Genomic DNA, 22,940 nt, shown 5'->3' on the forward strand with positions numbered 1-22,940 from the left:
ATCTCAAGTTTTGCAAATTGAGTTCCTGCCCTTACCGCAATTGATTCAAATAGTGTAAAAACGATGCACCAAATAGCTTAAATTGGACCTTCATTTTGCAAAATTTTTAAACTTCTCAGGCGGGAACATCCCCCTCAGACATCCCCTTGTGTAGTGGATAATCATTTTCGCTCTTCTTCCGACATTACCAAATTTAAGCCCTATGGTAACACAATTTATAGGCTTACAGGGAAAACTTGTCCACGGAAGGTTTCATGGACCGTCATTTAACAAATTCGCGGCTTTTTCAAACTAAAATTTTATAGGCCTACACTAATCACTGCTCAGTGCCAAAATGGTCCACAATCACTTCAATAAAGTTTTCATTTTGCACAAGTTTCTTACTTCTGAGGGGGCCACAGCCCCCTCAGACATCCCCTGTGTCGCGCAAGCGCGACGCGATGGCCATTTTTTTCAATGTTATTTTATTTTTTCTAAAAATTGCCCCCCCTCCCCCCTCTGGCTGCTCTAGATCGACAACTGATACAAAAAGCTGGTATCGCCCATCCCTACAGAGGATGACACAGATTACTCAACACACGACTTCTATTTTACCACGGTCATTTCACACGCGTATGAATAGAAATTGTTTTGCGTACTTTTTAAATATTTTTAGAGCACGTTTTTTCAATATTTTGACAAGTTGACGTCGAATTTTCTATTCTATATTGTTTGGCAATAATGTATGTTGCCATGATAGTTTATCCAAAGTTGTAGTTTTGTGTTTTTTATAGCATTTTTTATTACGAATTCGAATTTTGTGAACGCCAGCATGATCAGGAGGATTCGCCAGGGTGCAGAATTCGGGTAAGTGTGACGGTAATTTTGCCGTGTTGGACACTAAAAGGCATTCGATCCTTGATTTTATTGATATGAACTTTGTTTATTTGCAAGCATAATGACATGGGTACCAATTGTATATGTTTATTAAATTTTAAAGAAATTTTTGCCCATGTTTGACCTACGCAAATCGTTAAGCGTGTATTGACAAAACGGTGTGTGTCAGTCCTGTTGTGAAGAAGACTACGTGGATCGCTAAAAAATAAGCGTCCTTAACAACCAGTCAACTTTAAGACAAATAGGTGAAAAATGACACTTTATCGACGTTTTTTCATATTTTTTTTTATTTCACATGATCCGTGCATATATCGCCTAGCTATAAATGAAAAAATATTTTTTTAGACCAATCAAACCAATATATGGGTGTAGTACGCCCTTAAATCCGCAGTCAGTGCATAAATATACAGTTGCTATTGGGCTGTGACCACTCGTTTCTAAATAAAGATTAAGTAATTAATAATAAGTGATTAATTAATAATTAAAAGTTACCTCGTGCATCTATTCTTAAATGCTCATATGTTAATATGCATTACTGTAACATAGGTTTTAATGTAATACTATCACGAATTTTACCCATACCCATGATGATACCCCAGCATGTGCCCGGGGGGGGGGGCACTTAACACAAATGACCATACGGGTATGCTCCCCCGGAAAGACCCCCTTTTTGGATTTTGCAGCTCCGAAAGACCGGATAAGACCCCCTATATTTGACCAAAATAGAGATCCGAAAGGCCCTTGATTTTGAAATTTCAGCTAAAGATCATGACGTCACTCACAGTCGATGCGAAGAGATGAGGTCCGACCAACAGCCATTTTGTTCATTATTATTATTAGTTATAACTAATTCCAGTGGACGGTCTGTGGCTAGTAAGGAATCGTCTTTGACTATGCGCAGATCTGGCTGGTCAGGAAGATATTTAATATCCCGAATTTATAATAATATTATGCCTACCAGTTCGATCGTATAACCGATTTGCTAGAGAATATTTGTTACCCTGTTACCAGGCATAATTAAAACACTCAGTCAGATCTATTTTACACCAGCCAAATACAATTTAGGAAACTGAATGTATATACACTCAATGCATATTAAATGCCAACATTATGCCAGCGCTCTAATCGGACAATTTAGATGAAAAAGATGCAAAAAGATACAAAAAAAACTGCCGACGAGTACGTTCTAAATTATCTCTGGGACATCTGACTGGCGTACCATATTATCAGGTCCATCACCTTTGAATTGAAAAAAAAGTCAAAGATGGAGTTATGTAAACTATTATTTTAACTCAGAATTAAAATTCGGAATAAAAATGTGCTTATTAAATTTAACATAATTAAATTGGAATCCTCTTGTGAAATTTTCCACTTGAATCGTTTGAGTAAATATGTCAAAACAAAATCATCGGTTCACGGCACATATTCTGAATCGTCCTGGTGACAAAGTAATGCCAAGTTCTCCCGCAAGGTTCGGTTTTGGGTCCTCTTTTGGAAATTCGAACGTAAACCGTTGGAGTAAGTTTGTCATGAAGAGAAACAATTCCATCCGGGCAAGTTGCTCACCGATACAAATTCGACTCCCTGCAGTAAAATAAATCAAAGTCATTGCCTTTTAAAATTACATTGCATCTTTGACATGTCCAGTCGAAACTACTTTGTAAAGTGCTTCCTTTCTATTAATTCTGGGGAACTTTCTCATCAAATTTTGTTTGGCAACGAAATATTTTTTTTTCTTAAAAGACATCGTCTGTTCATTTATCCTTTACTAATGTTCTCAAAAACTATAATAAATTTGTGTATATACCTAGTCCAAACGGTATAAAAGCTTCCGGTGTCTCAGTTCTTTTCCCATCTGCTGATAGGAACCGTTCTGGTATAAATTCTTCAGGATCTTTCCAGTGTTTTGGGCTGTGGAGAACCGCATATAGATTGACCCAAACTGGCGTTCCTACAACGGAATGTATCAATAGTATTATTAATACCGTCCACTTTCTCAGAGTGATCGCCAACAAGCCTCGAATATTCCGATCTTTTCTTATATTTGGCCAAATTATTTCCAAGAAAGTGGACAACCATAGATTGTCACATTATGATGTTGAGGTCACTATTGAAAATTAAGTGATTCAAGCATTTACAGTTACGGACCGAAAATGTTTCGCCCCCCTCTTTCAAGTACACACACATTTCAGGAACCCCCTTTTGACATGAAAATTATGGCTCAACCCCATAGTAGTCCTTCAAGAATGACTCTCGGCTTGATAAGTTTAAAACTATATATTGAGGCAGTTGGGAATTATCTTTAGCGACCACTTTTAAAAAGTGCACTGAACAAATCCTTGAATAAGTTCAAAAGGAATGTGAATTTTAACTGTTTTGTTAGGTGTTGTTCATTATGAACAATTCCTATTAAAGGAAACGGTCTCATGTGATGAGTTACCCTGCAGTCTGATGAAAAATGTAGTGGTGAAACGTCATGTGTAAAACATTGGGCTATTCCAGTTAAAATTCACACTACCACTGTGTAAGATTTTGGAAATATCTTAACACAGGGGGGGGGGTATGTTTTTTCAAATGTAATTGAAACCCATACTCCCCCTGTATTGTGGCTTTAACTGTATCTTCCACAACTGATGAGAGTATTAGAAATGGAAGTTACGCAATTGCCTATTCAATTCAAAGTTAATACTCCTTCTGTGGCAGACTTAAGCTAAACCTTCCACATGGGTAGTGTGGATTATAAATGGAATAGCCCATTTATCATATATGAATGAATTGTTCAAAATGAACAAAATCTACAGTGCACCAAGTGGAATCAAAACCTCTCAATTGTGTTACCTTTAAGTATCGTATAACCACGAAGCTCTGTATCAACACTAGCCGCTCGCGGTGGAACAAAGCAACCTACTGGTCTAAAGCGTTGTATCTCCATTAGAGTAGCGTCAACGTAAGGCAAGTGTAAGCGATCTGGTAATGAAGGTGGTCGTTCTCTTCCAATGAGGTCATCGATTTCTTGTTGGGCCTGTAAAATAATCGATATCGATTTGCTTTAAAATCAAGGGCAAATATGTTTGCAAGGAAAAAATGTAGGTGATCACTGGGCTTTCCTTCTCTCGTCCAAAGTAACGTACATACCAAGTGTAAGGTTAGTAGAAAACAGCAGTAGTCCCAGTGGGCACAGGTTAGGATTTCGACGTTGTATCAACGTTGATACAACGTCGAAATCTAACCTAACCTGATTTCAACCCGATTTCAACCTTAGAGATTGGTTGAAATCAGGTTGAAATTTCAACGTCGATACAACGTTGAAATTTCAACCTGATTTCAACCATGTTTGAACCAACTTTCAATGCAAAAATTAAGGAGGTTGAAATCAGGTTGAAACTTCAACGTTGATACAACGTTGAAATTTCAACCTGATTTCAACCAATGTTTCAATGCACAACTTAATGACCTTACATAAAATATTATTAGGACGAAATATGCCTATGCCTAGTATATTAACATGTTTAAAGGTCGAGAGCATTGAGATTTTACCCAAATTTCATTTTTTATATATCCAGGCCGCATGATCTAACGATTTAAACCGGACTTCCGTTTTCCTTCAAGTGGCGCGCGGCGTGCACTACCTCCAATGACTTACCCGAAAACACCGGGTGGTACGGGGTATGCTATACGGCCCCGTCGCCGCTCAATTGGCGGGCTGATGTTGATAATTATGGGAATTCCTACAACATGGTGAACACTTGTGAACACTTGTGGGGGGGGTTGATGCAAAAGGGTGGGGGTGGGGCTTTAGTTTTGACCCTCTTATGGGTACGGCAGGGGCCTTGAAAAATGACTAAAATTTTCCCAGGAAAATTGAGTTTATATGATTTTCTATGGGATTGACTCATAATTTTCATGTCAAAAGGGCGGCCCTGAATTTTTGAGAACTGAAAGGGGGGGCGAAAAACTTTCGCGATGATTTTTTTTGCATCCCCCCACAAGTGTTTGTGAGTGGTCCCTAATAGGCCTATTGGAACTTCGCATAGGCCTATCTTCTATTTTACTAACCCGATTATGTGATGTCGCCCCGGGGTATTGCCCGGGTGTGCGCCGCGGCGTAGCCGGCGTCAGTAGGTGCAGATCGAGGTCGGTGGGCACGCCCTCTCTAAATATTGTGATATTGTGGGTGGGTACGGTACGTACACGCGTGCACAAGTGTTAACTCGTCGGTACACACATGCGTTCGCAAATGTTTGCGAGTACGCACTCATGTTTACAAGTGTTCATGGGTACGATTGCGTACATTGCCGGTACACACATTCACAAGTATATGCGAATACGCACGCGCGTGCGCAAGTCTTTATGGGTACGCATGTACATGTTCAAGTTTTTATGGGTACGCACATGTGTTTGCAAGTTATTGCGGGTGCGCACGCGCGTTCGCAAGTGTTTGCAAGTACACATGTGCATGCACAAGTGTTTGCAAGTACAAACGCACGTTCGCAAGTGTTTATGTGCACGCATGCGCGCGGGCAAGATATTGCAGGTAGGCACGCGAGTTTGCAAGTGTTTATGAGTACTCGCGTGCGTGCGCAGGTTATTGCGGGTACGCATGCCCGTTCCCAAGTGTTTGCGAGTACGCACGCACGTTCGCAAGTTTTTACGTGTATGCACTCGTTCTCAAGTGTTTATGCGTACGCATGCACGTTCGCAAGTGTTTGCAAATACGCAAGCGCATGCGCAAGTGTTTATGGGTACGCACTTGTGTTCGAAAGTTATTGCGGGAACGCACGCGCGTGCGTGCACAAGACACTGCGTTACGCAGTCGAGTTTTCAAGTGTTTTCGAGTACGCATGCGCGTTCGCAAGTGTTTATGGGTACGCGAAAGTTATTACGGGTACGCATGTGAGTTCGCAAGTTTTTATGGGTACGCGAAAGTTATTACGGGTACGCATGCGAATTCGCAAGTGTTTGCAAGTACACTCTCGCGTTCACAAGTGTTTACACGCGCATTTGCAAATTATTGTAGGTACGTACGCGCGTGCACAAGTGTTTGTGAGTAGGCCTACGCACACGCGAGTGCAAAACTTATGCCACTGCCGCGAGCGGGATGGCGCATCAGCCAATGACAAATGCCTTGAATGTGTCCGTTTGTTTGAACTTGATGTAGGATCTGGATCTGGATCATCTTGTCTCAGGGCTAGTCGGCCTAGGCCTATATCTGAAACATGTTGAAAAACAATTTCAAATTTGTTGGATATTCGCATTTTGACCTTAAAAAAACAGGTTTTTAATCCTAGATCCACCATAAATGTTTGGACATTCGAAAATTATATTTTTGGATTAAAATTGTAGTAGTGCGATATCGCTTTCGCCCAACACTTTTCCAGAGTGGATATTGCCCAATGTACAGCAGCAAGCAAAAGGAAGTGCACGCGTACGTATGACGTACATAAACTTGAGGCCTAAATTTGCAAATAAAACAGGTTAGTAAACATTTAAATTTTCTTTAAAGGTCTACTTGACTTTTGGACACATTGCTGGATGTATATTTCAACTTGGTTTTCCATTTTGTATCATCAGGATATGTTAAAATAGTTAAGCTTACTGAGCAGTTTAAAAATTACATGCCTGCTGCACATGACATGCATGCTGTATACAATCATGAATGCACCATTCGAGAAACACGAAAAAGTGCTTTGAAGTTGACATGCTTGTGACATTACTTGTACTTTGTAGAAGACCCAGTCATGCCAGTTTGGAATATTTGCTGGGAGCAATCAGGCCCGTAGTCTGGATTTATTTGGGGTGCTGATTTTGAAAAAGTGGACCTTTTTTTTCAAAATTTCGACCTTTTTGGACTGGGCGGATTTGGACATTTTTGGACCAAGAAAGCATGCGCTCGCAAATGGGACTTCAGGGGTTAAAAGGGGAGATTTTTGTGGTTAAAAAGGGGGACTTTGGGGGGTTAAAAAAGAAGACTTTTTGGGCCTTTGGCATTTAAGGGGGGTGGCAAATGTTTATTTTATAATTAACAAACTTATGCCCTATACTAGGCCTAGCCCTAGACTAGTCATATCGTGCAGCAAGGTCTAGCTTGGATTGTACTGCTGGGAGCATAGGTGAACCCCTAGACTACAGGTCTAGTCATGCTCATGTGCTAGGTCATTGTACTAGTGTTTTTGGTCAGTTCTTTACACAGCCGTGCCGTAACGTCACGGCTGTGTCTTTTTTCTTTCAGGATCTTCTTCTTCTTCTGTCGACCATTACATTTGCTCTAGCACTGACATGCTTACACCGATTTTGACCTAACTTGGTCAGCACCATAACTGACCATGCCCCTACATGTCACATGAAACTCGTGGGGTCAAAAGTCACGTAGGGGTCACAGAGGTCAAAAACGTGATTTCAACTCAAAATGCTACTTCTCCCACAAATTTCGCAGGACAGTAACGCCACTTGCACACATGCATTGTTATTACCCATTCTATTACCCGTGTCTATAAATCATACACAGATTTGAGGTCAAAGGTCATTAAGGGGTCACTTCCGGTATTAAACCAAATTCCTTCAAAAAATTTTATAAGCTAAGAAAAACATAGGAGAGTGACGGTATGTGCACATATTAATTATGTTTATCTTATGTATATGTGGTATTTTTTGTTTGAGGTCAAAGGTCATTAAGGGGTCACTTCCGGTATAAAACGAAATAGCTTCAAAATGCTACTTCTCCCACAAATTACGTAGGACGGTGATGCAACTTGCGCACATGCATTGCTATTACACAGTGTCTATGAATCATACACAGATTTGAGGTCAAAGGTCATTAAGGGGTCATTTCCGGTATAAAACCAAATTCTATTAGCTAAGAAAAACATAGGAGAGTGGCGGTATTTGCACATGTGAATTACGTTTATCTAATGTGTATGTGGTATTTTTTGTTTGAGGTCAAAGGTCATTAAGGGGTCACTTCCGGTATAAAACCAAATTCCTTCAAAACGTTTTATCAGCTAAGAAAAACAATGGAGAGTGACGGTATGTGCACACATGAATTATGTTTACCTAATGTATATGTGGTATTTTTTATTTGGGGTCAAAGGTCATAAAGGATAACTTCCGGTCCAAGACAAAAACATTCAAAATGTCCTTCTGTCACAAATAACATGGCAGAGTGATAATATGTGCACCCGTGCATTGACATAAGGCAATGCCTGTGGGGTTTTCGTAGATTTTGGGGTCAAAGGTCATTAAGGGATCACAACACGGCTGTGTTCGTGGTCTTAGACCACAGCTAAGTCTAGTTTTCTTTCTTTCTTGCACCCCGGTTCCGAAACTAAAGACGTTTGGAATTTTTCTTCGATTAGTCTGTCTTACCATTCAATGTATAAAGCCTAAATCAGCTCAGCGAACTCAGTTTTTGTTTTTGCTTTTTGCTGAACCATGAAATGGTATCAGCCTATAACAGTGTATGTTACTAGGTTACTAACTAACCTTTTGGTCTGAAATGGACATAACTTAAAATGCCACGAAGGTATGAATCAAATCATGAACCCCCCAGTGATGTCAAATGAAAGAGGAAGGAGTAAAGAATATAATAAAAATATTTCCTAACATCAGAGGTCATAAAGGAGTCACAGGGGTCAAAAAGGTCATTTGAACCGAAAATGCTCCAATTGAGCTGAAATTTAAATGCAATGATCATTCTGACATTCTAAACATGTTTAAAATAATTTAATATTCATTTAAGGTCATTAAGGGGTCATAAAGGGTTGATATATATACATGTACCACAATATACTGCCAAAGCCCCATTGTTCAGCTATGGTACGGTAATCGCTCTAGTTTAAACATGTAAAGAAACTAGAGCAAAAATACTTTTACAATTTCCTCTCTTTTGGTCCGAATAATGGCCCTAAGAATTGTTCAGCAGAATGACCCTAAACAGTCAGGAGTAACTATCTTACATTAAGCATATTAATCGTACTGCATGTCTATGTCAAATATAATGTCATGTCAAGGGTCATGTTTTCAAAAATGCTCCAATTGAGCTGATATTTAAATGCAATGATCCTTATGACATTCTAAACATGTTTAAAATATTTTAAAATTCATTTAAGGTCATTAAGGGGTCATAAAGGGTTGATATATATACATGTACCACAATATACTGCCAAAGCCCCATTGTTCAGCTATGGTACGGTAATCGCTCTAGTTTAAACATGTAAAGAAACTAGAGCAAAAATACTTTACAATTTCCCTCTTTTTGGTCCGAATAATGGCCCTAAGAATTGTTCAGCAGAATGACCCTAAACAGTCAGGAGTAACTATCTTACATTAAGCATATTAATCGTACTGCATGTCTATGTCAAATATAATGTTTCTGTATGTGTAAATTATGGAAATGTATTTTCAAATGATAATCCCGAAATTGTTATTTTGTCGTTACAGCTGACGTGTTGTTGTGCCACGTGACAATGGAATCAAAACAAGATTGGCCATGCAATAGACTATAGTCCATGACAATGTACAATGTATAAAGCATCAAAAAAGACTTTTAACTTAAGAAAGTTTAGATGCAGCCAAAGATTTTGGATGAACTGGCCAATTGAGAGAGCCATAATTTTAATACAAGAGCATGGTCAAATCAAAGATGGAGTAAACTGACACGGCATGACATGGAACAACTCCGACACTGAATAAAGCTAGATACAGTCCAGAGGCGGGTCATTCACATCACAGATCGACCCTCCTTCAAATTCTGCCTTTGGGTCCATCGTAAAGCAGTTGCTGCCACGTACATCAGATCTAACTCAAGTTGTTAGTCATCATTCATTCCATATAGCCCGCAGATGGAATGTACTTGTACTCACGCCTCACATTCCAGGAACTGTGAAACGGACCAACTTCAAAATGTGATTTTTTTGGTCAAAAATGTGCAAACCCATCAGCTTCATGATAACAGCTGTTATTGCCTTGATATGTGTCTTGACATAGAAAGAAACAAGTTGAACAACTAAGCAAGCAAATACAGATCCTGGTCTAGATTTTCTTCCAAGTAATATTGGTATTGATGACATCAATGCGATATAAGCCTACTGGTAGGGTTGACGTTTTTGATGCTTATCTCCTTCAGCTAAAACTGAGCACAAGGATCCTTTAAATACATTGAAGGGTGGATTGCAGGGGATCACCCCGGTACTGTTGACTGTACTTCAAAAATACACTCATTAACTCTAGGTTCCAGAGTTCTCCTCGTCTGGTTACAAATGTAGCGTTGAGGAGTATCAAAGCAGAAGCAGAAGCAAACGCAGAACAATTCCAAAGCTATTGATCACACTATCTGTATATCAGTCTAAGAAAGTTCTGTGAAGTTCTTCCATGAGAAAAATATTCAGTTATATAATCTATCAACAATTTCCAGTTTAGTTATATGTTAGTGTATCAAAAGTCAGGACTTAGAAACCATAATTTATATGTTAAAGATACCTTACATGGTATCAGAAGTTTTAAGTTAGTTGTAACGTGAAAAGAAGAAAAACTTGACATTTTTACTCAGGATTTTTACTTTAAGTATATGTGTACATCCATATCAAAACGATGCACTTGTCGGCTGCTACATGTGTCTCATTTCACATAATAGCTAGGAATAAATACCAGACTCTTTTCTTATGTGGAGGTCACTTTAAATCATTCCAAGTCACATGGTATAGGAATACAGAGAACATTCCTTAAACAATTTGACTTGGGGATAATTTGAAGTGACCTACACTTGATATGAGTCTGGTATTTATTCCTAGCTATTATTTGAAATGAGACACATGTAGCAGCCGACAAGTGCATCCTTTTGATATGGATGTACACATATTAACATCTTAATACTAATTACGGCGTGTCCGTCCGTCCGTCCCTCTGTCCGCTCGCTATCGCGTTCGCGTCAGCGCGGTTCGCGTTCACGCGATGCACTATCGCGTGCTCGCGGTGCGCTATCCCATGTCTATGTGCGCTATCGCGGAGTATCAACGGGAGTGTGCGCGGAGTACAGTACGCGCATCGGAAAAGCAGTGTGACTAACAGGTGCATCTCATCGGACCAATAATTATAGGCCTTATTTTCAACACATATTTCAATACCGAACACGTGCACACACCAAACACGTGCATCTCATCGGACCAATAATTATAGGCCTATTTCAGCAGAACATGACTATTTCCGGAAGGCATATGAACCGTTTTTGCGTTCACGTTTCTCGCGATTGATTTCATTACTTTAGTAACGGCCTACCCAGCAAACACAAAACGTTTTCGACATCATTCACAAAAGGTTGTCAGAAAACGTTTAAATGTCGGGTTATATAAAAGGAATATTAAGAGTATAAAACGGTTTCATAACCTTAAAAAAATGTTGATAATCTACTTCTCAGCAAACAAAAATGTTTTACAGAAAACGTGTAGGGCCTAAATGTCGGGTTATATAAAGGGTATAAAAACGTTTTGATAACATTCCAAAAACATTCTTGAAAACTTGATACAAAACATTCTTGAAAACTTGATACAAAACATTCTAAACAGAATCTTATTTTGGGAAAAATTTTTCCCCAAAATATTTGCAATAACGTTTTCAAACGTTTTTATGACCTTCATGTAACCCGACATTTAAATGTTATTAAAATGTGCTTTTTTTTTCAACAAGAACATTTCTGTGTTTGATGGGTTCAAATATTTTAACATAATGTTATTTAAGTATTGACAAAAATATTGTTGTAGTGTGTTTTCATACAAAACGTTTTAAACGTTATCATGACCTTTATATAACCCGACATTTTAATGTTATTAAAACGTTTTCACTTAAACCAAAAGCCAAAATATAACTTATTCAAAACATTTTTAAAACGTTTTTGTGTTTGCTGGGTATATCCACGTCCAGATACTAATTTCGGTTTCTCTAAATGTGGTAACAGGGCAGGGCTTGGAAGAGGCGAATGATGAGTTTCCAGATTATGGGTAGGCCTACCGAACTACCGAAGTAAGCATCACACCTATAAAAACAAACAGAGTTGATTAAGTTGTGTAAAGTTGGGTCTTGATCATTGAGAGATGCATTTCATAGTAGTTTAAAAAGTCAGGGCAGGTATATGGGTAACGGGTTTGGGTAATTAGAAATAGGCCTATCACGAGAAGCGCCCGACCCGAGAACCGCGAAATCTAGTTAAGCATAATGGGCACGTTGCATCCAGTACATTCTTAAAGGTTCCAAAAGGGTCAAGTTCTAAAGTGTCCTCCTAGTACATAGGCCTATGGATAACCCTCACACTTTAACATAAAATACTTCTTGAAAATTAACGAGTTCTTTTGAGAACCATCACAAATCTAATGTGTTTAGGTTCTAAATGTCCAGCTCGTAACACTTTTTAAACAAATACACACTTTTTAAAGGAAGGCTCCGCCTATCACAACAATATGCCCTATGTAAGAAAAATAATTATCAAGCACGAATCACGTGGTTTTATCTAAAACAAACTCATGGCGACCATGTGATTCGGGCTTGATTATTATCTTTCTAACATTTATAAGCCGGAGACTCATTAAAGTGCTTAGGAATAAAAGAAAATATTGTTTTCCACATTTTCACGAAACGATTGGTATTTTTGGCAACACCAACTCCTAAACATCACAAATAAAAAGCTTACATATCTAATTTCTAAAAGTTTAAACTGACTTTCAGCACAAATATCCAAGTAACCTTGAATTGTCGATGTGTGACACACATCGTCATCAGAAGAAGTCCTATGATGTTGTTACTTATCTAAACATGTCGCTTTAATAGCTAAACGTTAGCATTTAGAGTGTTTAGGATGCGTTTTGATACAAATTGTATCAAAGTATGAGACATGTAAAGTAACTTGAAAATCAAAAGGACGGAGCTGATTTTATTTTGGATTTGCGATGAATATGATAATATGTTTTATAATATGAAATCATAACAACTTACACTGAATTTCAAAAATCTATTGAAATCGCATATCTATGTTCTAAAGACAGAATTTTTTTGGAATAAGGACCTTAAAATATCCCAATTTTTGATCCTTTTTAACCCATATTTTAATTATTCAAAATTGTTTTGAATCTTTAGAACATAAATATGCAGTTTTTTTGTGTGCGTTTTCCAGCTAAAAATAAAGGCGGCAGCCACTATGAAATTGGCTATACCATCTTGAAAAAATAATGGATTACCTCATATCCAAAATAATTGTTCTACAGCTAGAGCACTATAATATTTCTGGTTGATTTTATACCAATAATAGGTGAAAGAGGTGTCCTGTATATGTACATGTGTTTGTTGTTGTTGTTTTCAGGCAGTTGTTAAGGCAGCGGCCATTTTAAAAATGGCGGCACATCTTGAAAAAAATAAACCAGAATTGTTTAGTCTTTATTGCTGTATTACTCGCATTATAAAGGTAAACAAAATGCTTTGTCAACTCTTTAATAACATTATGTTAAAATCGTGCATCTATTTTTCAAAAGTGTTTTTAGAACGTTATTAAAACGTTTTATACCTTTATATAAACCGACAATAACACGTTATCTGTAAAACGTTTTGTGTTTGCTGGGCAACTCAACTTGAAGGCTCTACGACGACGTTGAAAAATTGATATGATGATGATATATAAATGTCAAAGTTCAAGGTAACTCGACTTATGGCCTAAAACGCGACGCTTACTTTGCACCTAAAATCTATGGAAAGCTATTTAGGATTTGAAGGGTAAAAATAGGTCAAATCATCAAATTGAGGCTATTACGATAAACTGATATATGAAAAGGTGAGAAATTAGCAAAATCGGATACCAAGAAGATTCCAAAAAGTTGCATGTTTACTCAGTGGTGGCCATCTTGAAACAAAAATGTGATTTTTGACAAAATGTGTTTTAGGTAATAATGTGATTTTTGGTCATAAATGTGATTTTTGGTCAAAATGTGTTTTATTTCAAAATATGTTATTTTGGTCAGGGGTCAAAAATGTGATTTATGGTCAAAAATGTGAATCTTGGTCAAAAATGTAATTTTTAGTCAAAAATGTAATTTTTGGTCAAAAAAGTGATTTTTGGTCAAAAATTGATTTTTGGTCAAAAATGTGATTTTTTGGTCAAAATGTGATTTTTGGTCAAAAATGTGATTTTTTTTGGTCAAAATTTGATTTTTGGTCAAAAATTTGATTTCTGGTCAAAAATGTGATTTTTGGTCAAAAACATGACCGCCGTTCACGGCCCTCCGACTCCATACCCGGTTGACTCCCGCGTATGGATGCCGACTGCACCAGCCCTCTGCACCGACAACGAGGCGTGACCACTGCGCAGCTCACCACGACTCCACACCCGGTTGCATCCCGCGTATGGATGCCGACTGTACCGTCCCTCTGCACCGACAACGACGGCGTGACCACTGCGCGCGGCTCACCACGACTCCACACCCGGTTGCATCCCGCGTACGTGTGCCGACTGCACCGGCCCTCTGCACCGACAACGACGGCGATACCAGTTACCCAGGGGCGATACCAGGCCTAGCCTATAATCATGAATTCATGATAATATTCTCTCAGACGGATCGGACCACAGCGGTGAGGTTCTACACGGGTACGTATAAATTTATTACTATAGGCCTATAATAATTATAATTATTTAAATAAATAGCAGGTTAAAATCGGATTTAATTCAGGTTGAAATTAGGTTGAAATTTCGACGTTAATACAACGTGAAATTCAGGTTGAAATCAGGTTGACGTTTCGACGTTGAATCAACGTTGAAATCGGGTTGAAATCAGGTTAGAGTCGATTTGCAAATACAACGTGATTTCAACGTCGAAACGTCAACCTGATTTCAACGTGATTTCAACGTCGGGTGTGCCCACTGGGGTGTTTACCCTGTGATGGACCTGCGCGTCCGACCACCTCTGAAATGTACTCTTAATGGCGAATTTTCACATAACCAAATTGCACCCCTTAATTGCGAAACACATGCAAAAACCATACCCTAAACTGCGTCAACTGAAAAATATCTAATTTATACCCTTGGTGGCGCGGCGTAAACAGGGAAATGAGCTAATTAGATACCCAAGGTGTCTTTTTGATCTTGCAGAACTATAGATAGGCCTACTAGAGAAAATATGCCCAAAGGTAACAAGAATCAATTAAAAAGTGGTGTTTTTTTATCAAATTAGTGCAAACTCATTCAAACAATAATATTACTATAACACTAAACGTCGAAAAAGGCCCCTAAATGGCGATGCCTTCTGAAAAAGTACCCCTTTTTCAAAAAGATGTCGACGACGCTGTGTGGTGAAAAACATACCCTTTTAGACGCTTTTCTTGGACGCGGGTGTGTAGCAAGTCAAATAGTGATTGGCCCCGTCAATGTCTGCTTTTGATGTGTAGGAATATGTGAATTGGATTCGTCTAAACACCGACCTCTATGCATTACTGGTTGTAAAGAGCTTCGTTAATTTGAGGTGTTGGGTGTGTGAGTATCCCGGGTGGGGGTGTGTCAGCTGGGTCATCGCGACGCCATTTTGCAATGGTCGCTACCGGCGGTTAGCGAAGCGCGTGTCCCTGCAGGGACATGTTTTTATAGTGATATTTTTATATTTATTTGTTTATAACATTTGGCAGAAGGTCAGGCAGATCCAATATTGATTACACAATTAACTGAAGGATTGCCCTTACATTAAAATCAAAACATTACTAGAAGATACATATCAATACAGAAAATAAAACACAAACAAAATTAATTACGTGAACTGGTTAGAGGAGATGGGACTGAATGGCCAATTTGAAGGCCTGGAGGGAAGAAGCATTGACAATAGCCTCGGGGAGATCATTACAGATGGGGAGGCAAACGGATAAAAATGATCACTGGGACAATGAAAGCCGGCGGAGAGGAACTTGAACAGCGCGGGAATTGGGGTTTCGTAGACCGGGTCTGGGATGAGGCTGGAAAGGGTTGGGAGATGAACAAAGATTTGCAAAGATTTTTAATAAGTTTATATCTTGTCTTTTAAACAGAGCGTCCTCCTACCTTTTCTTGTACATGCGGATACTGTGTGAGTACCAGCATTGCCCATAAGATAGCGTTTGATGTTGTGTCTGTTCCAGCTGCAAAAAGATCAAATATGCCCCTCCATATCAGAGACCGCGGAAGCTTTTCTTCTGCACCACATTCGTCGTCGTTGTCCTGTATAATTATATTGTGAAGGAAAAAGTCATATTTTTTTAAAACTTAACTTGAATTTCAAAATAATTATTAGTGTGTTACTTAATTGCTGTGTTTATATTTAGTAGACACTGTTACTCGGTTATTACTAGCAGGTCTGGTCCCCAATTAAAAAAAAAAAAAACGCGGATCATTGTTTTAGGACTTTGTATTGTCAGGGAATCATATAAATTTCATGTAGAAGATGTACTACTAAACATAGTATTAACACAGTTAATTTATAAAAGGACCGACGATAGACCTCGGGGTTCATCACAATTTAGTTTGATCCACAAATTACACCTTGTTGTAAAAACCTGTTGTTGAGATTTGCCGATGTTTTGAGATGGATGTCTATGGTTAAGGGGGTACTACACCCCTCGATAAATTTGTGTCTATTTTTGCAACTAGTAATACACTGGTAACAAAAGTTATGTATATTATAGGGGCAAGGAATCCAATTACTACACTTGAATTTCAGTGATCCAAGACAAGCGTTTCGTTATTTATGATAAGAAATAAGGTACCGCTAGGATGTACCTCATATCCTATCATATATACTGAACTGCTTGTCTTGAGTCTCTGAAATTTCAGTGTAGTAATTGGATTCCTTGCCCCAATAATATACATAACTTTTGTTACTAGTGTTTTATTATTGGTTGAGGAAAATGCCAAAATAGTCACAAATTTACCACAGGGGTGTAGTACCCCCTTAAGGAAAAGAAATGAAATAAACCAAAATTGGTATTTCACTCTTACCTGAAGATGAACATCAATTATATCTCGGATGTCATTTGAATCAAAAGTAGCCTTGTGATGTTCGACTACTCCACGAAGAAATGATATGCACTCGTCGGTTTGTTTCTTCAGAGATTTATAAAATGGTGTGACCCATAGTTTCGGTATTTTTGACACAATGCTCGGAACAGCAAGCTTCGACATGAACATCTAAGAAAAGCATTAAGTCATTACCAAGAAATATCAGGTTTTTTTATCAGCTTCAAAAATGTATATATATATATATATATAAAACATTGTTTCGAGGAGGTTTTTACACCTCCTCTCATCAGTGGCCAATAACAACGTTCTCAAAATAGAGTTAATTCCTGTCAGCGTCGGCGTCTATTTATGATGTTTGCGCGCGTGGTCTGAGTGTCAGCAACAATTGTGGCGTTTGCGCACGCGATTTGCGCAGGGGCTTAGCAAAAGCATCAGGGGCCCATGCACAAGGACCAGTGCGGGGCCCTTCCCCGAACTCAGGTGCAGCAGGCATGTGCACGTAATTCAGTTAGTGGCTAAATTTTGGTTTACAAATCATAATATAGAGGGGGGACTAATATATTTTGTTCCGATGTTACTATGACATTTACGCGCAAAGCACGTGAAAAAATCAGTTTCAGACTATCAACATTTTCCTCTTTAAATGCACGCGAAGCGCGGGAAATATTTCAATTTTGCCCTATTTCGGCCAAAAACATGCTGTTATTGTGGTTAAAAGAAAGGTGCATAGGGCAATTTTGCCCCCCCCTTTCCAAATTCTTGGGCCCTGGACCCGGGTCCATCTGACCGCCCTATATATGTTAAACCTGGCTCTGCTCTCCATTATCAGCCCATATTTAATATTCGCTTTTGTGCTCGGGGCCCCTGAACCCTTGAGGCCCATGGACTTCGTCCACCCTGCCCCCCCGCTTGCTATGCCCCTGGATTTGCGCGTTTTTAACAAGCGCGGCCTCAGCAATTTCGGCCGGTGTGTTTTTTTAACTTATATTTTGTTTTGTGCCGGCACGCGTTGAGTAGTTCGGAACTCCTGTTGAGTGTTGCCATTTCTGGTCGGCATATGATAAAGTACTTTTCCATGATACATATGTTGCATCGCTTGGTGATGTTCGAATATTGCCGGGCTTGTCGCAGTATTTTCCATTTAATAGTGAAGTTTGTGTCTTTGTCCTTTAGAGTCTTATACTTCTAGCTATTATGTGAAATGAGACACATGTAGAGCCGACAAGTGCATCGTTTTGATATGGACGTACACATAATGCTTAGACAGTTCAGTTTGATTCTTCTGTGCCGATTTTTTAAATGATTGATTCTGGTTCGCATATCTGAGTTTGAATTCTGTGCTTAGTCCCACGTAAGTTTCTTCACTGTGATTGGTCTTTACGGTTGCCTGATATTTGATATTTGGTGTTCTATATTTCCCGCCAAACGCGCACTCGTTCTTTACTCGGCAGTTGCAAGGCTTGTTGTCGTCAGTTTCTGGCATATAGTTATATTTTTGTTATGGGCGTCTATGGATGATTTAATGCTAGGCATGCAGCTCTGTGATAATAAGGGTATTCTTGTTGAATATCTGTTGGAGGGCGTGGCCTTTTGGGAAGCTTTCGTTCACAATTATCAGGAACTGACGACCGACATTGGTTTTTACTCTGAGGTCATAGGATGGGTTGAACCAGGTGGTGAAACCTACGTGGGACTAAGCACAGAATTATGATATAAATTTCATCTAGAAGACGTACTATTATTAAAAGTATTTACACAGTTAATGACAAAATGATAATAAAATGACCGACGATAGACCTTGAGGTACACTACAATTAAGTTGGGTGTTTTGAGTTCTAAGTTTTATAGTAACATTGTCTGTATAAATCAAGACTCACTCAAGGCAATTTACGATATAATATTTTGTATAAACATCTTTCAAATTGTTAAGCTACTGTTTATCTAGGACTTTTTCTCGGTGTATATTATTGGATTTTCAAAGAGTTTACCTTAATATAATCAAGAAGGCTTCTAAACTCTGGATCATCATACTCATATCTGTTCCCAAAACTTATGCTGCATATCACATTAGACACTGCGTTTTGAACAGATGGTTGCGGATTAAAAGGGCGGCCACTTTCATCTTCAAAACTTCTTGCGAGATAACGTGCTTCCTCGTTTATCTTGTTTTCAAGGCTTCGCTTTCCCATCCCAAAATTACGGAGAGCTCTAAGGGTCGTACGTCGGTGATATTTCCAGCCTTTGCCATTTCCAAAAACAAGACTTCCTTATAAGAAATTAAATTCAAAATGAACAAATTGCTTTAATTTTTAAATGATTTGTTGCTTACCCAGTTGCCAATCGTGTCATAATAATAAAATACAAAGGACAAACTTCCGTGCTTCTGGCTAATTACTAGTTAACACACTTGTTATACACGGCAATTCAGCTGTTGTGCCTTAATGTGTGTTTACCTTATTATCTAGGAGGTTTGGAGACAGAGTTGTAACTTGTTGGCTACTCTCTTAAAACCAAAGATTGAAAAATCAATCTTAAAGATTGTGTTGAGGGAAAAGTCTGAAATTAGATTAAAAATGCAATGGAATTTAGTTTGAATTTTCAATCTTTAAGACTGATTTTGGAATTTGGACTTTTTCCTCACCCCAATCTTTCCATTTATAAGAGTAGCTATAAATGGGTATAAAAAGCTTTCATTTCGTGTGCATATCCTATGAATGCATGTTTTTCAGCTTTGAGAGCTAGTTGCCATGGCAATTACCATGGGCGTGGAAGTTAGTCTTAAACACTGGTCAACCTGCCATCATAATCAGCTGGACTTTGGGTCACCATACTAATTACTATATGCCCTCCGGCAATTCCAGTGCTAAGATCACTTTCAACCACTATTTTTATCAATGGCATTATGTCATGACACTGGCCTGCCCAGCTACCTCCAGACCACCAAAGGTCAAACATCAGCAGGTGGTGAGGTATATGAGATCAAATTATGCTACCTCCAGACCACCAAAGGTCAAACATCAGCAGGTGGTGAAGTATATGAGATCAAATTATAAAAATCTAATATCGGAAAATGACACCAGTGAAACGAAATTTATTACCCTCGCTTTTCTCCAATCAAGGGTAACTTTGCTAAAGTTCTTTAAGGATCCGTCGACGAAATGTAAAATGCGAAACAAACCTAAATATGACGTCGACAGTGATTCACTCTTACCTTTAAAACCCCATATGTATTCGCCAAACTGACTTTGAACTCTATCTGAAAATCTATCTGTTTTATCTAGAAAAGCCTCTCGTATTAACTGAAGATCGGTCAGCAACACTACTCTCTTTCCAAAAACATTGATGTTCATTATGCCGCCAAACTTGTCGGACATTTTTGCCATCACAATATGCCTTTGTCTCCCTCCAAGAAGTCTATGGACGTTGCCGATAAGTGGTAAGCATGGCGGTCCAGGCGGTAGTTTCACCGGTTTTTCGCGAGTAAATAGGTGGTATATTATCAAGAATGACATACCGAATATAAGAAACGACTGGAGTGAGATGTAGTCAAAGAATAATGCAGATACATTTGGTGAAGCCATGTTCAGGGTCGACCAGAGCTCAATCAGGTTTATGTTGATTCCTTTACAAGTTTGGTACAAATCGGTATTGGTTCTGCTACATGTAGAATCCTATGACCCGTTCACCCGAAGCGACAATTATGATTAGCTGAGGCGGAACACTTTCCAACCTTGAACTTAACTTGACTATAGAAAGTGCATAATACCGCAAAACAACACAATAATAGTGTAATTACACTGTAAAAACATTTAACTGATAACACTTAATAAACACTAAAACGCGTTTATATCTATATTCTACTCGTGAAATTATAAGAGGCGTTGCATACAATTAACACTACAACACGTTTCTAAACTCCTCAACAAAAGTTTGGAACGTTTTTTCAAGCATCTGTGTCTTAAATTATTTGTGACATATTCATATTGTGTTGCATATCAATGGATAGCTACAATACTCTCCTTTACAATGATACCCCATTTGAAACAATAACATTTTTCACGGCTGAGTACATGCCTTGTGAATGTAGTGGGGCCTCAAAAAGAATTTGCCACATTGACCATCATTCTGTGCTCAAACAACGCTAGCCACCTCAACAGCGGGTGGAAAACCACAGGCAGTCACAATAGTCAGACACCTTCTTCTGGTGCTGCTTACCGACCTGGTTACACGTTACTGGGATGGCATTCCATTCTTCAACAAGGATTTGTCGCAGGTCATTCAATGTGGTTGCATATGGGCTTCTCTGGCACGCACAGCACGATCATTATTTGTTACCAAACCGTGGCGGCGCCAGGTGGGGGTAGTGGGAGTCATGGGGCAAATGCAAATGCCCTCCCCCAGGCAGAACTCTTGCGCCCCCTGTTTCCCCCCAGAACAAAACCAAAATTACGAAAAGTTCCACTTTTTGTGGTAATTTTGCGCAATTTTTGTTGATTTTGCCCCTCTGACATTCACCCACCTAATGCCCCCCCCTCCCCGAAAAAAAAAATCCTGGCGCCGCCACTGTTACCAAATAACGTACCTATTCCATTCTTCTTATTGCCGACCAATAAGGACCAAATAACGTACCTATTCCATTCTTCTTATTGCCGACCAATAAGGAGAGGAGAGGAGAGGAGAGGGAGGTGAGGGAGGGGAGGGAGGGAGGGAGAGAGGAGGAGAGGAGAGGAGGGAGGGAGGGAGGAGAGGAGAGGAGAGGAGAGGGAGGAGAGGAGAGGAGAGGAGAGGAGAGGAGAGGGGAGGGGAGGGAGAGGAGAGGAGAGGACCTGATGTAGGCCTGTTCTGCCTAATTAAATGAGAGACATGATTGCCCACTTGAAGCGCCAGTGTTGCATATAATTGGCTTATCAAACCTTTATTGACAGACATAAGTGTGATTGACAGCACCTATTATTACCTCTTAAAATGAGAAGCATGATGCAACAAACGTAACAATGAAGTCAACTTACGCACCATCTCTTTTAATCCCTTGCGTTTTCGTTTCTGAAGAATAGAGCTCCCGAAACAGAAAAATATAATACGACAGTATGTCATAATAGCAATAAATACTTTACACATTCACTCGGAGTAAACAACGTCCGGCTGATTTCTATTGTTTATCGAATTATATTTTACGACCTTCGATTACATGTGAATTGCGCCGTAGGGTCAATACGCCTATTCTCGTCACACGCCTATTCTCGGTCAGTTTTACCGCTGACGATCAGGCGGCGGATGACATGATCGAGCCGGCAACTCGTGAAACCGCCCGGCCGTATGGCATTTTCCATATACTCGGTTAGTTTTGTGGGGTTCATTATCGAACCCCAACGGTTTTAGCTTGTATTTATATTATTTATCAACATAGGCCTATTTGTTTGTGATATTTCAAGCGTTTTAAAATTTCAAAATAATCCCATTCAATTACACGGTTGACGATGAAAATTTACTGAATTTAGGGAATGCACGTCATACACCACCTGGCTGACGATCGTTGCTTTAAGTTTAGCTGTGTCTTCCGAACTTTGCGACTATAAACCATTTAGCCGTACCGGTGCTGCAGGTTTTGGTGACTTTTCAAGGTCACGGCAGCACAGTTCACCTCAAATAATAGATTTTTAGATTGTATGGTGACCTGAAATATCGGCATTAACAAAATATAATAACGTCATTTAAGAGGTATAAAATGGTGATTGTAATATAATCAGTGATGCGAAATTGTACATGCATTTTACCATGTTTTAAAGCTGCAATTTTAACAAGTTGATCCATCTGCATCGTAAATAACACCATAGCAAATGATTGGTGATGTATTTATGTAAATTCCCATAGAAACAGGGGTGTCCGAGAATAGGAGCTAATAGGCATACGAATTCCGTTGGCATTCCTATTCTCGGTCAGTGTTCAACAGTTTGAGCTAGGCCTATGTTGACATCGTTGTTGCCCTGCGTCTTAGAAATGATCATGCATGCGCACATGAGAGTGTTGCATTTTTCTGTAAAAGGCTTGATTATAGCCA

General features: G+C 39.1%; 1 protein-coding gene and 1 long non-coding RNA gene across 4 annotated transcripts; one reads left to right on the plus strand and one right to left on the minus strand.

Moving 5' to 3' along the window:
• Window positions 1-961: 961 nt before the first annotated feature.
• Window positions 962-20,606, minus strand: LOC140163061 (cytochrome P450 2U1-like). Of its 3 annotated transcripts, XM_072186428.1 has the most exons (8): window positions 20,094-20,606; window positions 18,871-19,148; window positions 16,862-17,050; window positions 15,929-16,084; window positions 3,715-3,898; window positions 2,806-2,827; window positions 2,684-2,765; window positions 2,343-2,460 (listed from the first exon to the last, which is right to left on the minus strand). In XM_072186428.1, exons 1-7 carry the CDS (start codon window positions 20,461-20,463, stop codon window positions 2,684-2,686), a joined length of 1,281 nt encoding a protein of 426 aa, XP_072042529.1. In that variant the 5' UTR covers window positions 20,464-20,606; the 3' UTR covers window positions 2,343-2,460. The 3 variants fall into 3 exon arrangements, with proteins under 3 accessions (XP_072042528.1, XP_072042530.1, XP_072042529.1); XM_072186427.1 differs by having other exon boundaries at window positions 962-2,460; window positions 2,684-2,827; window positions 20,094-20,598; XM_072186429.1 differs by having other exon boundaries at window positions 966-2,460; window positions 2,684-2,827; window positions 20,397-20,595.
• On the plus strand, window positions 6,283-9,391 carry LOC140163063 (uncharacterized). The gene is made up of 2 exons (XR_011860399.1): window positions 6,283-6,350; window positions 9,313-9,391. It is a non-coding gene; the product is annotated as an uncharacterized lncRNA (long non-coding RNA).
• Window positions 20,607-22,940: the final 2,334 nt, after the last annotated feature.

This window comes from Amphiura filiformis, chromosome 10 (assembly GCF_039555335.1).
Source record: "Amphiura filiformis chromosome 10, Afil_fr2py, whole genome shotgun sequence".
In the NCBI taxonomy this organism is placed as follows: domain Eukaryota; kingdom Metazoa; phylum Echinodermata; class Ophiuroidea; order Amphilepidida; family Amphiuridae; genus Amphiura; species Amphiura filiformis.

Excerpts from the sequence above, each read along its gene's own strand:
- LOC140163061 (XM_072186427.1), bottom strand. The coding sequence starts at position 20,463 with ATGGCTTCACCAAATGTATCTGCATTATTCTTTGACTACATCTCACTC. Across the intron at positions 16,085-16,861 it reads TAATTGATGTTCATCTTCAG|GACAACGACGACGAATGTGG; the intron begins GTAAGAGTGAAA and ends ATAATTATACAG. Across the intron at positions 3,899-15,928 it reads ATCCGCATGTACAAGAAAAG|GCCCAACAAGAAATCGATGA; the intron begins GTAGGAGGACGC and ends ATTATTTTACAG.